The sequence below is a fragment of the Aulonocara sp. 'chitande type north' Nkhata Bay genome, linkage group LG20, assembly GCF_057382095.1.
Source record: "Aulonocara sp. 'chitande type north' Nkhata Bay isolate Kocher_YH1m ecotype deep benthic linkage group LG20, A_spYH_male_GT1.1, whole genome shotgun sequence".
Taxonomy (NCBI): Eukaryota; Metazoa; Chordata; class Actinopteri; order Cichliformes; family Cichlidae; genus Aulonocara; species Aulonocara sp. 'chitande type north' Nkhata Bay.
Genome location: NC_141363.1, coordinates 24814825 through 24833643, shown reverse-complemented (window position 1 = coordinate 24833643; position 18819 = coordinate 24814825). Strand labels below are relative to the sequence as shown.

Here is an 18819-nt window from a genome sequence, read left to right as displayed (position 1 = left end):
AGCAGCACAAACAGGAGGTTTCATCGCGTTTTTGGTCTGCATTTTCTGCATGTGGATATCAAACGGAGTCCATAAACGACTTGGTGAGCAATTTTATATATTAATGATAATATTCCACATATATACATAATTTTAGTAATTTATCTATCAAAAAAAGACTTTAGAAAATGTTTCACAAAACCTGCCGAGATTGTAAAAAAAATCTCTGTTCTCTTAAACTTTACAGCAGAAAAGTAAAAATTATTAAACATCTAAGAACACTTTGTCATCGTTTATTATTGAAGATGATTTACTTTATTGGTTTAATTTGTGGACGGTGACTTTCTGCCTTGTTATGCTTCACTTTTGTTAATTTCTTGAATAAGTTAAGTATAAAATCCTAAATTACTCTTTGTTTTAATAAACCAGATGAAAGCGTTTTCTGGAGCAACAACAACGTGTTAAAAGCAGAATCTACTTTAAATGTTTCTGATCAGCTTGTGTTTGCTGTTGTGTGGAACTGAAAGTGGAAAAACTCTGAATGGAAATGTGTGTGTGTTTGTGTTGCAGGAGACAAACTGTGATGCTTCATTTTTGAGAACCATCCTACGCTTCTTTTGATATGACCAAGAAAAATACCAACCTGCCATGATGAATGTGACAAACGATGACTGCAACATCCAAACGCAAGAGTACGAGTATCATCTATTCCCGGCCGTCTACATCCTCGCCTTGCTTGTGGGTTTGCCGGGTAACCTGGCAGCCCTTTTCGTCTTCACCTTTAAGATCACTCACCGCACGGCCTTCAGTATCTACATCAGCAACCTGGCGGTGGCGGACATCATCATCCTTTGCGTTCTTCCCTTTCGGATCCACTACCACATAAACAGGAACAACTGGCAGTTCGGGGACTTCACCTGCCGCCTCACAGGGACTCTCTACTACGCCAACATTTACATGAGTATCTGCTTCATGACATGTATCTGCGTGGACCGCTATATGGCCACGGTGCACCCGCACAATTACCTGAGGATGCGGAGCCCCTGGTGCGCTCTGATTGCGAGCGTGGTGCTCTGGTGCGCTGTCGGAGTTGCCATCCTGGTCTTCATACTCATGGGGCCTCTGAAAACCAACTCAGACAATTCTCAAAACCTCAGTTGTTTTGAAAATTTCGCCAAGATAGAATGGGACACTCGTCTGGGGCCATACAGCATACTGGGCCTCGTCTTTGGCTCCTTGGTGCCCACCATAATCATCCTAGTGTGTTACCCGCTGGCCGTGAGGCGCATTTCCCTGATCCGAACTAGAACAGCCCAAAAAGCTGTGAGGGTCATCTACACCATTCTAGTTATCATGCTGCTCTGCTTCCTGCCTAACCACATTGTGTACTTGCTGCACCTCCTTTACCGCTGGGAGATGATCCAAAACTGCTCCTTTGGCAGAGCCATCTACAACGCCCGGCGGATCACCATGGCGCTCATCACCCTCAACACATGTCTTGACCCTGTGCTCTACTATGTCACCACCAGCCACTGCCACTGGGAGCGATTAAAGATGACATGGCTGTGGGGAGCGGTGAGCCGGAGGAGGGGGGTTTATACCATCGCAGTGAACTGAGGACGGGGGCAACAACACACTTACTGTAAATACAGCTGTAAATAAATAAGACTCTATATAAGTGTCATTATCACTGGACATGTAACTGGAGGACTGCAAAGACTTTTCGATAAAAGTGTTTATTTGTGCATCAAAATAAAGGGATAAAACAGAATTCAAATGGTCTTTTTTTCCTCAAACTGAGTCAATAATACGAAAAAAGCCTCTGTGTGTTACATGTATAAAGGCAGCAGCTCTTTTGTTGAAGTTTACATGTAGACATTTCAGTTTCTCTGCACTTGCATGGAGATTTTAACTAAAAATGAGCTTCTTCTAGTGTGAATGTCCTTTGAGGCTAAAAGTTGCTTCAGCAGATTCCAGATGGAAGACCCTTTTTCAGCAGGGATGAGAGGAAGCTCCCCAGGTCCTCATCCTGACGAAAGATAAGAAAACAAACCAAACATTTTAGGGAAATAAGAAAGTTAGCATCATGTTTGTGCTTGGCACAAATTAGATTTAAGGAAGTAGCTCAGGGGTTTCCAAACTTTTAACCTCATCGGGGTTTTCCAGCCTCATATAGGGCCTTGCTATACATGAAAGTATGATTGGTCTGCGTACAGTTAAGCACAAATAGCCTGAAATACAGGGAATGCACATACTTCTATCAGGTAACACGATGCTTTGCAAATCAATAAATAAAAGCCCCAAATATTTGAAATAAAATTCTCATGATTTTCTTTTGAAGAAGGCCAAAACCTCGTTCACAGATGGAAACCTTACTTATAGGTCCTTAACATTAGAGAATAACACCTGCCACAGATTAAAAAAAAAGATGAAAATAGCAAAAACATGGTAAAACATATTATTTTACAAACTATTTAATATATTTACCATTCAAATGATCTAGTATATGTGTATTTATCCTTTAAACGTCTTAATTTTAGTCAACCTCTGAAGCACACCTCATTGGATTTCATTTCATGGATTAGTAACAACATTCCTACAATCAACTTCGAAAAGACCACATTTTAAAAAACACTCCAAAGGGAATCTAACCAATAATTACATTTTGGATCTTACATTAATACACTGTCGACACATCTTCCACTTGTTTTTTAGAGGGTGGTATCTTCATAGGAATTATTTGGCTTCAAACCTCCCCTGCACGGTTTGATACTTCATCTTTACTGTGTTTTCATAGAATGTGCAAATAAGTCAAATTAAACATAAAATAATATTAAGACAGTAATTTTATAATAATTTTACTGTTAGTCACTCAGGCTTTATTTACGGTATATAACACTTTTAAAATAAAATGCAATTTAGAGCACTTCACAAGCAACTGATTCATCGTCTATAACTAAGTAAGCGGAGGTTACCACTACAACTCACCCGGTTGAGTTGGTAACCCATTGTACTGAAGACTAGAACCCTTACTGCAGATACCTGGAATTGAGTCTACATGTCTTATGTGCCATTTCTCTTCCATTTGTCTACTTTTTTCTCCGGTTTTGTCCTGTCCTGTCAAAATGAAGGCTAAAATTCCCCAAATCTCCCCCTCCAAGACCTCCTGCACATGATCTTTTGCAATTCATAAATAACATTAATTGTTCAGCGCAAGTCTTATTACACCCATACTTTTCCTGTCATCAAAAGGATCCTTCAGCCTTCTTCCTTGAGGTTCTCTAAAGTTCTCAATTACACCTCAACTACTAATCAAAGAGATTCGATATGTTAAGTCATCAAAAACTGTAAAAATAAAAACTTTCTTAGTTGAACCTGTGCAACACCACTTGAAGTTGCAAGACATAAAAGATATAAGAAAGAGGCATAAAATGCACAGTAGAATATTTTGTTTTTTTTACCCGCTGCTCTTTGCACGGAACGCACAAAACCACAGAAACCTCTTTTCTTCTTTCCACTGTGACGGAGTTTAACAGGCTGGTTTCCCCACCTTCTACTTTCCCCTTATTCTCACTTTCAAAGCCCCTACTCTCATACTGTCCACCTACGCGACTGTTTTCACTCCCCCTGGCTGAACTGCTCACCATCAGGCCTGTGTAGGCACATCTTAACAGAAGAACTGTCATCTCCTGAGCACTGCGGTCCCAATTTTACTTGAGTCCATCACTGATAAGGATCTAGGACAGTAAACCATGATATTTACATTAACCTTTATCAATCTTCTTGCACTCATTGCGGTCACAATGGATCCCTTGTTTCACGTGCCAAAATAAATCACATCTTGCAAATACAGTTGGCCTCGTTCTTGATATGAGCTGTCGGACTGCACTGTAACTCTTTGAATATTTCTGCTGCATGCATTAGTGTGACCCAGCTTTAATTCACTTGTACACCTTTAAAAAAATATTTACAAAATTCACAGTTCACCAACTTGAAAAACTGGAAAAATCCAGATAAAGTTACTAGAATTTAAAATTCCTTAGGAGCTGTACAAGACTATTGGGGGGAAAAAAAGCAGGAAATAAATTATACCAGAAGCAAAGAAAACGTCCCTCACAGAGCTCAGTGACTTCAGATCAGGAAGATTAATGCCAGATTTAGACCAGATCCTTTAGGTGTGTTTTGGTGGTATTTCATAGCGAACCGTTAGCCTCCACAGCCCCACACATACAAACTAACACACACACACATGGTGTTCGACAACAACTAAATCCAACCTTGACTTGCTTCTAATTTTATCAGATGAAATCCAAACACACACTTTTAGTTCTACCACATCACATTTGTTGGAATAAACTTGTGTAAACTTCCCCGAGTGCAGTGAGTCACCAGTTCTATTTAACAGGAAGAGTAAAGTTTAATATCAAACACCTCCGAAACTACTGAGTCTTTAACACTTGCAAAGGTTAACATTTGAGACCAATCTCATCCTAAAACCCTGAGTGTGACATTTACGTGCTCACTCTTTGGACCAGAAGACATCGTGATTTAGAAATGACTTGTAAACACATTTGTTTTGCATCTCCCTTTCTTTTTCTAGCAGTCTTTCTACTTATTGTTTTATTTTAATTTATTTATTTTCTCTAAATGATTTTTATTTCTTTCAAAGAAAAAAAAAAAATAAAGCGAGTTTACATTAACGTTTAAGAGGAAACTGGAAACTCACAGGTTGAGGATGAAATTAATGTACAGTCATGATTCATTTAAGAAGAAGGTGCAAAAAGGCATGACCGGAAAAACTCTATTCAACTGCAGCATCAAGAACAGAAATATGACATTTATATTTGTTTTTTGTATTAATTTCAGTGAAGGTACTTTCCATGGCACGACACCCCACCAGAGGTGCAGAAAGGAAACCTTGTTGCCACTTTCCACTGCACTTTGTGACACTTACTTTTGCTTTTCTTTTGGATAGGGCGACTATATTACGTACTGAGCTACAGAAAGCTATCAGTCTAATCATCTTTAGCTGATTTTAGTCTGTGTTAGGTTTGTTTATTGGTAAATTACTACATGTTAATGGAAAAAAAGAAATTATAAACAAGGTTACAACTAAATATAATGTTACCCACAACGAGAATATTTACAGGTCAGAGCAGGTCATCCAAGCCTTTATGTCTTCAAGATCTGCTGTTGTTTAATCTGTAGTTTAAAGTTTGGAGTTGGCTGAAGTAAAATTGTAAATATTTATTATGCTTGAGTTCTGCACATCTAATTCTGTAAGACAATAAGAAGACTGGAATTACCAAAACTTTACAACTACGTCTAATCCACAGAGCTGGAGGATGCTCAAGTTGTTTTTCAAATATCACACGCAACTTCTTTCATTTCCTTAAAATGTGTGTCAGTGCAGCGATGATTTTAGCCACCATTAAGACCACATTTATATTTGTTAACCTATAAAGAAATAGACCTTAACACTACAACTCTCGGGGACTGTCCTTTTTACCCCATCCTGCAACTACAGGAGCAGCAAGAAGTTATTTCTTGAAGAAGTTGGTAATTTCTATCTATTTTTTGTAATTAGAAGTAATATATTTAAGACTATGTTTTAGGGGTTTTACTAATGATTTGGATTATTTCACTACAGACTGCAAAGTTACACTGACCAACCTTGTGTTGTTGATGGATTACCTCAGATGTTCCCCAGACTGAAGTCTGGTTCATTTTCAGCATCTTTTTCCTGCCATGTCATCTCTGCTCATCGGGAATCTCACATGAACTTTTATTGAGGGGAAAAAAATCCCCCAGCCTCACTATGCTAATGTGTTTATATATCCTAACCAAAGCTCTGTAGCTAGCCACCAGGTAGCACACCATTATATATTAGTGTCTTCATTTAAGTCCAAAGTGATACCAGAGCTGTGCGTTTTAGTTTTTTAGAAATCCCTCAGTCAGAACATTGCGTATCATCTCGCCTTGAGGCGACTTTTGTTGTGATTTGGCGCTATATAAATAAAATTGAATTGAATTGAATAGATTGAAACAATCGAGCTAACACCCTGCCAACTTCTAACTCTGTTACTTTGTAAATCCTCTTTTTCATGGATGCCTGGATGATAACTTTGTTGTAACACCTGGAAGAGCAGCCGCTCTGATCATTTTACTGAAGATTAAAGAATCTGGACCGTTTTTAACTCTCAGTGATGCCACAGTGTTTGTTTGAATCTGGGAACTGAAGAAGAGTTTGGACCCAGAAAGAGCTAATGACGTCAGACTTAAGAGGTGGATTAGCTAAGACAGCTGGATAAAGGAAAGATTTTTTAAGTAAAGGCTCAATTATAACCTGTTAATAAAGATCAAGCGATCATATATAATCTTCCGACATATTAAGTCAGTATAACTTTTTTAATTGCAATATGAGCCCCTATTTGGACCTCTTTAAAATGTTTAGTACCTCCTCTCAATTTTTAAGTCCAAAAAAAATGGCATAAAATCTCCTGTACACTATATACATTATATCTCATGTTACATGTCTATCTTCTGTTTTCCAGCATCCTGTTGTTCCTTCACAGAATTTCATTGGAAAATTATTTCATATCTCAAAACAGTGATTCAATAACTAGATGATTAGGGGAACTACCAGGCTTCGACTGCATAGGCAGTCCTCTAATGTATCTTTTTACCACCCCACTGTATGTCTATCAGTTCTCTATCTTGTTGCTGTTCAGAGCATTTAAAAGAATAAATAATAACGAAACGCTCCAAAAATAATGTCCATGTTTTCACCTGGTAACTCCAGGAAAGCAGCAGGACTTTGGTGTTGGAGTCTTCGGCAGAGGAGGAGACTTTGATGACGATAGACTCCACGATGACTGTGCCATCAGGGAGGTGCTGGATGGTGTAGCCTTTTAACACACTGAGGCAAAGAAAAGCAAAATGATCTAATTTGATAATTATACTGAGAGAAATCAAGCAGACTTTAGAACAAGCAGATAATAAGGCCGACACATTCGCATTAATCATTAGCTAGTGGCAGACTAGTGACCTCACTCTCACCTCTTAAGGTGCGTGTAGATTCTGTGGAGCGTGTCGGCGTCGCTGTGTGGATCCTGGAGCTGCACGTGGCAGGTGAACCGTAACTGATGCTCATTGAGGCCCAGCTCCTTCAGGGCCTGCTCTGATGATACCAGCTTCAGACTCTGTGTAGTGAAAGCCACAAGGGGGTAATTATCATTATACAGTAAATAATAACTGAGCAACTGCACGCCACAAATGAAAGGGATACAGCTGCCAGTTTATTAGGTACACAGATCTAAAGTTAAACCACACAACGTGATGCAACGTTACTGAAATATATCAAAGCAAGTTCTAAAATAACTAGACACAAAATTGAGTCCTCTTAAAGGTAGATCTTGATCTTCATGTATATTTTGGCGTTTCAAAAAAATTAGAATCTAAAAACATGTTATAAACCATGAAGCTTACGTTTTCCTTCATGATGAGCGTTCCGTGCATGGTGCGAGGTTTTTTGGGATCAGGCAGCGGCCCTACAGCACAGCAAATAAGATACATCATTGTATAAACTGCTACTTGTGGTCAAAATGAACAAAACAGTGAACAACAATACAAGTCCTGCAACAAAGGCGTGAAGTTCAAGAAAAGTGAGCAAACCTATATTAACCTCTTTGAACTAGAGAGGTGGTCTGCTGAGGAAGTTTCATAGGTTAGTGAGGTAAACTGAGGGTAAAGGGTGTCACAAAGGTAGTTTTAACATAGATCACCATGGTAACTTATGCTGAACATGTAGACTGGTCTGGAGAAGGTTCAGCGTTTCAGTTAGAAGCTGTCTGGAAGCGCCACATGAATTCACAAGTTTAATGATTTCCTGCCAGCATTCTGCCTCTTCATTATTCTTTTATTTGAGGTTCCAGGGCTGACTTTTTCTACTTTATGTTTTTTATTGTCCGTCACCCATTCCTCTGACACATGTCTGACAGATGCAGGCGGAGCTCAATCTGTCAATTCTGTGTAGAATTAGAGCAAAACGGTGCATCAAAGGCCCCTTTTCCATGTGATCTTTTGTGCAGAAAGCCTGGGTTAACACAAAAGGTTGCTAGCCAGTGTTGCAACTGGGGTTTCAGGTATCATCAAGCCAGCAAACACAAAGAAAGCCTGGTTACGTTGAACTTGATTTATAGTACACCTCTCTGGAGGCCAGGCACTATTGCTTATAAAACCAGTGCCATTTTGAAAGGTTTACCAAGGAGGGTGCTTTCACTGAAGAGGCACCTTCTATAACTAGAATGAATGTGGCATTTGTTTGACTTCCTTTATAGTGAATCAAATTGTGTTAAATTGTAGTTTAATGTAAAGAATGTTTATAGCATTTAATGTATTTATTTATTTTTACTGATGAAGTAAAATTGTTAATATTTGCTTCAGTTGAGCAGTAACCTCACTCTGTATTCGTGGTAAGATGAGTTATCTTAATAGAAAATCCTCCCGAGTGTCCACAGTTAGCTCTGTGGACACTCGGGAGGATTTTCTATTTTTGTATTAGGTTGTTCATTTTGGCCTCACAGTTTGAAGTGGTTACTCACAACACTTGGGGATATTTTTATTCCAGGTGGACATTAGAAAGAACAGCCCAAGGCTTATGGGGCAAATAATTCAACATCTAATTGGAATTAGATGTTGAATCTTTTAATATGACAAGTTGTTTTCAAATCTCATGAGCTACAACAAACAGATTGGCCACCATTAATCCCACATTTCACATTTTAGAAAATGAGTACAATGACCATCTGTTTCTTTTTTAATATGTACAGACATACTTTTAGTTTTTGTGCATTTATATATTTTACTCTTGCAGAAGTACTCATATTTTTTTTAATGAATGACCATTTATGACCGTAAGTCTTTTACCTCGTTATCACGGTATACTTCTGATCAGGAACTGAAGATTTACACTTACTAACTCCAAAAGAGAAAATGCACTAAAGTCTAAAATACCAGGAACTGGGACAAAATTCAGCAGTTCTTGGAAATCTTAAAAACTAGGTGACAGTTATACAGTCATAAAGCTGCTGCTGTTGTAATGTCCCCACTTACTTAAATGACATTTGCCATTACCACAGCTAATGTGGGTCACAATTCTGAATGGAGGTGGCACAAAAGGTGAACAACTGTCTTCTGCCAACCAATCTCAGGACAAATAAAGCTAAATCTGAAGTGAAACTAAGTAGGCACATTGCACCTAAACCATTATTACCACAGAAAACAAGTTACCTCCAAGAGCCATCTCCCTCTTCAGTAGGTTTAGTGAGATATCAACGGGAACGCTAGGGTTTGTGGTCACAGTCGTTGTCTCTCCATTAGCGGGCATGTAACAGTCGATACCTGTCATTAAAAGAAGGGAAGCATTAAATGTGAGCATGTTTAACTGATTTTAAGCTTTACTGATGAGCGGACGGTCTGCACTCACTGAACTCCTGCTCGATCTTCCCCTTTAGGAACTCCATTTTTACCGCCTCTCCGTGCACGAGCAGCATGTTGCGAGGCTCTGCCATGCGAATGAGCTGCATGATTCCTTTGGCGTCTGCATGTGCACTGAACGACATGTACTCAACCTGCAGCTTCACATCCAACTGTAAGAATCACAGAGAGATTTAGAGGCAATGTAGAGCGTTGGCTATGCTGATCAGAGACCTTACAGGATATTAAAGAAGACATTATTGCCTTCAGGTGGTGCAACTAAGCTTAGTTTAAAAAGTAGGGCTAGTTTCACAAAAATATTTAAAAGAGGTCTAACCCAACAGAACAATCTTTCTAATGCAACTTAGTTTCTTAGGCTAATCTAACTTAGCTTACTCAAAAGCAATAAAGAATGGCTCATTTAACCTAAAAAAGACACATTTTACTTCCATGCTAACTTTAGGAATGGTAATAATGAGTGACATTTATCTATAAGCAACAGTCAATAACAAAACAATAAAAACAAAACTTTTGTGGAAAATGTTATAGGTGTATCGTCCTTGTAACAGTGGAATTCTTCTAAATGATTGACAGTTTCTGCAAAGAAACAGATAATCAGTAAGATACTGCCACCTCGGCAATCATTTTTTTCACCTTTAAAAAATAAAATCTTATTTATGACTATGCAGTTTTCTGTAATGGATGAATTTAGGTATCTATCTGAAGTCTGACTATTTTGTTAAACTAAACTATAGTCAGTCAAGGTCTGCTGTTGTAAAACCAGATACATGACACATTACCAAAAAACTTATTGATAATAACCATAACAATTAAAAACTAAAAATACATCACATTATTGTTGTTTTTTGGTATCGTTTTCTAAAGGTCGAACGTTACTCTCATACTAGAGTAAATTATTTTCCAAGAAAAGCGAGAAAACACACATTATTAAAAAAATTGCCATTAAAGAACAAAAAAAAAAAACCCCAAAAACAAAACCCCGTCATTAACAGGAAATATTTTGTCCCCTAATAACTGTGTAATGATGTGACAGGGCTCATATGTAACACAGCAGGCTTCATCAGTCTATTAAAGTGATGGTGATCTGTTACTCAGGTCAAGGTCACTTAAAAGTTTATGTGGTTTAAACCTTAGAGCTCAGTACATATACTATGCACATGATAGTGCTGTGCCATATAATATTCTCTGCAATAATACCAGTATAAACCTTTATGGGATATAAAAGTGTCATATTGTTACGCGTTTACATTATCTGAGAAAATCTCACAGATGTCTGACATCTGTATCAGCCCCGTGTCCACTTCCAAGGACAATTTAGTAAAAAGGGAGCTACTTCAGCGATCTTTAACAAAGCACAGGGGTTTGTGGAATACGTAAGGAAAGTCTTCCTGCCAAAAGCGAAAACAACAAACTTCTTTCACCCAAATAAACGTTATCGTTATAAAAGCTACCGTGGATTTTATGAAGGAACACGAGGAAGAGATGCTAGCAGGTGGTGATGAACAGCACCGAAGTAAACAAATGACTCAGCCAAGCAAGAACAAACAGTGGATGGAAATTACTGATGCGGTTACATGGAGCCTCGATCCAAAAAAACATCGACCCAAGTTACGACACCCAGGGTAAAAAATAATTTTCAATTTCAGTTTTATTATGTTGCCATGTTACACTTTTCCACTGAAAACACTACTACTGCTTTGTGCTTTCATTTGACTTACGGTGTGTCTGTCTATATACTGCTGCACCACTCTATAATGCTGCTGCTGGCACCTTGTGGCAATATCTTCACACTTTGAATCAGGTAGTCTATCATCAGTGACAGGCGCTAAATGGAAAAGGAGGATGGAAAATGCCCTTCATTTTTTATTTATTTAAATACTGCCACCTGCAAGCTGCACTCAAACAAATGTTTTTCTCTTTGAAAGTGGTATTGCATATTTCCTACAACCGAGTTCACAGAAAAATGAGACTGGATGGAACGACTGAGGAGGATGTGAATAAACGATGTGACTTTATCTGCTCACCCCCTAATTTTTTTTTCCATCTTGAGAATATAAAGTAAGTCTTACCGTTGCTCTGCCTTCCATCTCCAGTTTCCTTTGCCCATTTAGGATTTTGTGACCGATTGTTCCCTGTACACAGTAGCCAGGCATGATAACCTAAAAAAAAACAACACAAAAGCACACCTTTTAGGTTTTAAGTGTTACAGATTTCAAAAACGCTGTCCACTTCCTTACAATACTCACCATGTTCTTCTCATTGCCAGCCCATTTCTTGAATATCTGCAAAGACTGACCTGCATGCAACATACCCGGTGTTGCAAACACCACCTGAAAGTGTCCACATTATTTTACTTCACTGCACTTTGACCTCTTCAGTGAGAAACTTCGCATACTTTTGATGTACAATGGGACTCACCATAGGACCGGGATTATCGGCGTAGGAGCGATCAAAAGCCTTGATGTGCTTAAATTCAAACATGTTTCTCTGTACAAAGGTTTTTCGAATCTTCTGATTGGTCCACGTTATGAAAAGCTTGTAGTAATGATTGGCTTTCTCTGTCAGTCCAGTGGAGAAGTAGATTGGGGCCTTCAGGTTCATTCTCTCCCTGTGTGGTGAGAGGGGGCAATTAGAGCGTCTGTCCAAAGAGCCAGTGAAGAAGTTAATGTGCCACATTTATTCTATCAAGCTTAATAAATTGAATACAGCTACTTTAGGGAGCTGTCCAGACAAATATCAGCCCTTTTTGTATTGTAATAATGTGCAATTACTCTACACTGAAAGGACTTTTTATTTAATTGGAATGTCAACAATTATGTGCTAGAAAAATTGCCTTTATCTGATATCATTCAGCCAGAGAACAGACCGCGATTATCTTCACGCATCACTGTCTTTGCTCTCTTCTTTCTAGCTTTCACAGAGACTTCCTCCCTTTTTAATAGAACCCATACAGCAAACAGAGATAAAAGGCACACTTGCTAATGCTTCTGAAGAGTCTTTTAAAACAGATCTGTACCAAAATGTTTCCAGCAGGATGCAGAGTTCTTGTGCTCGACCGAGGGCGAAAACTGGAATAAGAACCTGGAAGGTTGGGAAGAAAAAAAAGATCTTAGAAAATATATAATACTAAGATGAAGAAAACCCGACTACTCGCAAAAAATGCAATATTCAATAAACTTTAACCGTTACCTTTCCTCCTCTTTCTATGCTTTCATGAACTTTCTTCAGAAAGTCCCGCTCTCTGCACCTCTTTGAGTCACGGATGGTGGTGGCGTATGTAGACTCAGAGATGAGGATGTCTGGGCGACACTTATCGATCCACGCGGCACTGTGAATTTACAACACCAGCATTATGAAACTGTCACAGTCAAAAGCTTGGAAAAACCTAAGAATTAAAAGATGTTTTAATTATAATTTTCTATTTTTTAATTAGGGAATAAAACTAAAGACATCAAAACAAATAAATGAACAAATGTGGATTTATACAGTCGGCGCTAGAGGTTTAAACAAAGTGTGTATTTAATGTATGTGTAGAAAAAGTTAAGGCAATGGACTTAAAAATTCTCTCTAATGGCCAGCTATACAACCCAGACATTCAATGTCCAGGAAAACTTTCTTTTCTTGTTACTGCTGAATGTCTTGTAAGCTAACCAACTGAAACAAAAAGCGAGACATGCAGACAACAACATCACCCACTCATCTATGCTATTATCTTGTGGTCAGATTATGTAATCATATGCATGTCTAATAGTGACGTTGGTGCTTTCCTCCCTTATATATGTAGTTATTAGGCCACAAAGATACATGCACAGTTGTTTTTTAGGTGAAGGTAACAGACATTTGAATCATTTTGAGCTTTTTTGTACTGCTGCTTATGCTAAACTAAGACCTTCCTGGCTCCAGGTTGATATTTAAGTAGTACTGATTTGGTCATTTAAACATCCTTGAAGACAGTGGAAAGTCTGGAGCTACATCTTTCATAATCTATGCAACCCAATCCTAAAGATTACATTGCTTTATACCCCTTTTGACTACAGCGGGGCTTACACTTTACAAAATAAACAAGCTGTACTCAGTAAGACTTTAAGCTAACATAGAAAGGTCATAGATCAAGTGAGCAGTAAGTATGTGTGACTGCAATACATTGGTACAGATATATGCCCTTTAGTGCTGAGTAACAGACTAAAATAGTAAACTTTCGTTGACCAAAACTGAAGCATAAACATCTTGGACAGTCTGTCCCAAACAGGAAGCCATAATATTTCAAGTTCAATCAAAATGCCGTGGCAGCCGTGCCATTTTTAAATATGTCACCAACAGTGTCCCTCACTCGCCTGTAACTAAAATCTGACATTGGGACCCATTCGACCGAAGTCATGATTCTGACTCAGCTAATGCCTATTTCTTGTATTTCTTAGTCCAGGCAGTACTTCTCTTCTAATTAGTCTCCCTCAGTAGTATATACACAGCGTCCTCCCTGCAGCTTATGTGGAGATCTGTCGCTGACTGAACTTTGGGAAGCATTGATGTGCCTTCTGATCTGAGCTGCTATTAATTGGTGAAGTCTGAGCCCCTAATGAACATTTTCTGCAGCAGAGGTGACTCTTAAGTCTGTCTCTCCTAAGGCAGTCCTCACAAGAAACCGTTTCATCTGGGTGTTTGATGTTTAAAAGTTGTTTATATTTTCTGGTCTCACTCACCTTCATGTCTTAAATACTTAAAAGTGACTTTCTGTTCACTTTACTTGTTTGATTAAGGGTTGCTTTTAATACCTGCAGCGGTCAAATAGGGCTATTTACCCACTCACCCCTCTGTTGGGGATCCCTTTCCATGAATGACTGCATCAATGCAGCATACTGTGCAAGTGATCAGCTTGTGGCACTTAAGCTCATCTGCATGAATAAGGTATTTCTCAGCTTCCTTTCTCAAGTCATGTAAGTTGGCTGGCCAATCAAGGACAGTAATGTCATGATTAGCAAACCTTTTAGTAGTAGTTTTGGCACTGTGGTCAGTTGCTAAGTCCTGCTGCAAAAGGAAATCTGCTTCTAATAATACATTTACCCTTTAAATAAGCTCAGTGAGATCCCAGCTTTGATTTTTTTTTTAACACTGTTTAGAACAAACAGACCGGCCTCTATTGAATATTGAAATTTATTACTGAAAACCTCTCCATATAGTTGAATAGTTTAGTACAACTAACACGTTCTTTAATAGTTTTTATGTTTTCAGTTGCTGTGTTGACCCCTAAAAGGGTGTAGTCAAAAGAAGAAAAGGATTCAAGCTTAAAAAAGAAACAGAATTAATAAAATAAAGCCATGGGATTCCAAAATTACAGCTTATTTTTCAACTTCTGATCATTTTTTTGATCCAGAAGTTATTTTATTTCGCATCGCTTGTGAAAAAAGCAATTTAACGGATGTACAAGCCATTAATGGAGGGTCAACCTCAACACGCAAATTGTCAGAAGAATAAAATTACTGAATGAAAGCAAGAAAGAAATACTGCATCTTAGGCTTTTGCGCAGATCAGAGTTAGGATTTTAGGAACGACTCAAAGTAAGGTTTTAAGAAATTCAAAATGGGCACTGGCAGTCTTAAATTTGTAAATGTATGATCTATTTTTTAAAGAGTTAAATAACTAAAAGAAAAACCTCAAACAAGTAGGTTCACTTACCCTAAATGCCTGTCCGGTGTCATGTTATAGTCACCCTAAAATAAAAAGAAATTATTCTCAGATTGCACTTGATAAATTCACCTACTGTGACAGAGTGCACACTTGTTTACACTCACAGTGTAGACCACAGACTCTGATCCCACTTTGATGTGAACCATAGCAGCTCCCAGGACATGGCCTGCATAGTACGCCTTGATCTCCAGCTCATCATCCACCTGCCACCAGCACAAAACAGCTTGAATTGCCATCAAAAGAGAAGAAGCAGCTGGCGCAGAAGCAACTATTAGACATGTGTGCGTGTGTGGTCAAAAATGATGTCAGCACTGCACCTGGACAGTCTGGTGCAGGTTCAAAGGAATCACTTTCTTCATGCAGTCCTTGATCATCTGCGAAGTGAAGAAGTTGGTTTCTCCCTTTTTGTCAACGGTGATCTTCCGGAAATCTTCCAGTAAAATGGGGCAAATGGCTTTGGTGGGATGGGTCATGTAGATGGGTCCATCATAGCCCACCATCTCACTCATGTAGGGCAGAGCACCACAGTGGTCCAAGTGGAAATGGCTGAAAAACGTAGAAAGGTGTACTATGTTCCACACATGGTTGAGATTATTTAAAAAAAGGTGCAATATGAAGAACATAACAAATAAGACAACAAACCTGATGATCAAACAGTCCAAGAAATCTGTCAGACGCCCGTTCTGTGTTATATAAGAAAAGTCTGGGAAACGTCTCTGCAATGATAAAACAATCTGTTATAGGACTGTTACTGAATGGAAATCATCTTCTTTCAAAGGTAGAAAACAGTGCATTTAAAAAGGAGAGTCTCTTTCTTAGAAGGACTGTTTCATAATAGCTGTGTTTAAAATGCATTCCAAGTCAGAATGTACAGAAATACCAGCAGTTTGCACAGAGAAGCCCAGCCCACCTCTGCCAGCTTGGTCATACCTTTACTGCCAATGTAAGCGTTGAATAACAGAGTCCCACGTCACTCAGTGTCTGGGTATTGTGAACTGTCATTTAGTGTGCAGACACAAACGATAGTCACTGTGCGTTCCCTGACTCAAAGCTGCAAGGAAGCAACCCTCTCATCCATTGGGGAAAACCTCAACGTACAGGTAGGGAACACAAGCTGTCTGCTCTCACCTACTGTAGGGCAACTCAAGAGGTTCCATTGCCTGAGCTACTCGCTGAGGTGAGTCCAACTATATCAAGTTTGAATCTCTCATCCTCACACACCAACTCAGGCTCCTTCTCCACCCAAAAAGTGATGTTCCATATACCACAAGCTAGTTTTGGAAACCAGGGATCCTCAGACCTCAGACCACCGTCTGATCCACCAACCCCCTATGGCCCCTCTTTGTCCTTTTATTGCAAAAAATTTGATGGTAAGGACTAGGGCTGGGCGATATATCGAGTTTTTTAAAAATATCGATATATTTTCATACGAGATATAAGATGTGGCAATATCGTTTATATCGATATAGCCTATCTTACGTTATAATTATACTTGTGGAGCCGCAGGTTTGCCTCTCTTTCGTCCACTTTTGTCTCTACGCAACGTTACTCGGCCTCGCCTCCCCCATAGCTTCACCTGCAGGCAATGACAAGATGAAAGCGGAAAATCTCCGTTAGCGAGTTACCGCGGATGGCCCCGTGCGTGGGGCTGGACGGCGTCAACGTGTTAGCGAGCTAACCGCGCTAACGACATGCAGCCCGGAGGGGCTGCACGGCCTAAAATCCTTTCATTTTCTCAAAACTCGACAGTGCGCCTTATGTATGAATTCTGGTTGTGCTTACTGACCGCGAACCGATTTTATGTGGTACACAGCGCTCAGCAATCTGTCAAAAAATGTTTTAATATGACTTTGCTAAGCTACGGAGCTGCACGGCTTGATGTCGGAGGATTACGGCTACCGGGGAGGAGCCTCGCGGAGTGATACGTACTGTGTGTGTATAAGGACCACAAATGGCACCTGTTTAGAGACGTGGTGCAGCTGTGAAATCTGTCTCTTTGTTATTACGCTCAGCGTCTATTAGTTTACATTTTGACTGCACAATTGTGAGCTTTTTGTTATGCACAAAAACAACATTGTTTTCTTTTATTTATGGACCATGATTATTTAATAAATGCTGATAATTTATTTTTGAGTAATTTCTTCATGTACATCTACGCTGTATGTAAATAAAAGTGCCCGTGTGACATCTGGGACACAGTGTGACTAAGAACTCTCTTTTTGTTCTTAACTTATGGCTTAAAAAAAAAATCGAGATATATATCTTATATCGCCATCCAGCTAAAAAATATCGAGATATGAATTTTGGGTCATATCGCCCAGCCCTAGTAAGGACTAAAGACAGTCCAAGACAGTAACAACTGTGTTATACTGCTAACACATCATCGGTTCTTCGAAAACATCCCGCTGACAGCAGGCTAACACAAAAATACGAAGAACCCAAAGTTATGTTCAAGCTGAGTGAATGCAGACGCAGGCCCAGCAGGTAGAGCCTGATCTTCAACATGTAACGAAAGCATTGATGAGCAGTCAGACTCTTCTCTCTATCTTCTTAAGTAGAATCACTGTGGTGACCCCCTTTAAGCCGATTTTCAATTTTACTTTGTGTTATTGTTGATTTTAAATAAGAAATATCATTAGTGTCCTCATTAGGATAGGTGTTTGTGTCAGTGTGTGGGACTAATCCTAATGAAAATCTTAACTTCTTCAGACCTGCCTCCTGTCTTTTTGTCAGCAGATCTCACTACAGTCTTGTAAACCTTCCCAGTGTAAAACAGCCTAGTTGGTGTTAACTTTTGCTGTCATATTTGAAACACTTCTGTTTCACTTTAGAGTCTTTTATTTTGCCAAAGTCTCATGTAGGGTTTTGATTTGGGATTCTTGTCAGTATGCTATGTGCAGGGTGCTTATAACTACCAATAAGATAAAGGAAACCAATAAGGGTAAAAAAAAAAAAGAAAAAAGCTTTTGCTATAACAAATGCATTATGTCACTCACATCATCGTTGTAGCCCATGTGCATCCCACAGTCCAGCATTATGTTTTTGCCTCCGATGGAGACGAGGATGCAGCTCCTGCCCACATCCTGTCCAGCACCTTGGAAAGGCAGGACAGAAGATAAAAGTTCAGAATTACACTCCTTTAGTAATGGTAGTAAACACACAAGTGCGCAGCGGTAGGATTTAAAGGCTAAGTAGCATCACCAAATACAAACAAATCCCGAAGTGGTTTCTTTTCATAGCAAGGCAAATACTTAAATAGATCTTAAAAGTTTTCCAGCTCATGTACAATATGAATGTTGACGGAACTGAGGCGCTAGCTAGCTAGCATCTGTACTCACCGAGTGGCGTTACTTTTATTTCAGGCATGCTTTCTCATTGGGCAGCCTTTTTTTATATACACAGGTAAATGACACCAAGGTTACCTAAACGTCCAGGCTCTGTCAGCTGAAAATAACTTCTGAATTATATAGGAAAGTTTATTGTGTGTAGCTTTAAAACATGCAGCTAATATTATGCACTGACTTTATTTTTTAGCAGCGTTGGGCTAACACGCAAGACTTCCGGCCAGTGCTTTCACAATAAAACCCCCTTGCTACGAAAGGCTGCAGAAAACACAGGTGGAAAGGTTTTGAAGACTATTTCCATATCTCATTTTGA

The 18819-nt window shown here is 39.1% G+C and overlaps 2 protein-coding genes across 2 annotated transcripts; one reads left to right on the top strand and one right to left on the bottom strand.

Moving 5' to 3' along the window:
* LOC147305687 (lysophosphatidic acid receptor 6) lies at positions 1 to 1596 on the top strand. The gene is made up of 2 exons (XM_086278084.1): positions 1 to 83; positions 550 to 1596. The coding sequence occupies exon 2, from the start codon at positions 628 to 630 to the stop codon at positions 1594 to 1596; it is 969 nt and encodes a 322-aa protein (XP_086134210.1). The 5' UTR covers positions 1 to 83; positions 550 to 627.
* A 100-nt stretch (positions 1597 to 1696) lies between these two features.
* ints11 (integrator complex subunit 11) lies at positions 1697 to 18718 on the bottom strand. The gene is made up of 17 exons (XM_086278083.1): positions 18501 to 18718; positions 18159 to 18256; positions 15805 to 15878; positions 15480 to 15708; positions 15267 to 15365; positions 15151 to 15185; positions 12667 to 12805; positions 12494 to 12558; positions 11896 to 12085; positions 11724 to 11807; positions 11547 to 11636; positions 9467 to 9629; positions 9271 to 9381; positions 7468 to 7529; positions 7039 to 7181; positions 6769 to 6898; positions 1697 to 2008 (listed from the first exon to the last, which is right to left on the bottom strand). Exons 1-17 carry the CDS (start codon positions 18526 to 18528, stop codon positions 1943 to 1945), a joined length of 1806 nt encoding a protein of 601 aa, XP_086134209.1. The 5' UTR covers positions 18529 to 18718; the 3' UTR covers positions 1697 to 1942.
* Positions 18719 to 18819: the final 101 nt, after the last annotated feature.

What these genes read in the sequence shown, in the direction of transcription:
- LOC147305687 (XM_086278084.1), top strand. Translation starts at nt 628, where the DNA reads ATGATGAATGTGACAAACGATGACTGCAACATCCAAACGCAAGAGTAC.
- ints11 (XM_086278083.1), bottom strand. Translation starts at nt 18,528, where the DNA reads ATGCCTGAAATAAAAGTAACGCCACTCG. An exon ending in CAGAGTCTGTGGTCTACACT is followed by an intron (nt 15,186 to 15,266) that starts GTGAGTGTAAAC and finishes TTTTTATTTTAG; the next exon opens with GGTGACTATAACATGACACC. An exon ending in ATCCTGCTGGAAACATTTTG is followed by an intron (nt 12,086 to 12,493) that starts GTACAGATCTGT and finishes CTCACCACACAG; the next exon opens with GGAGAGAATGAACCTGAAGG.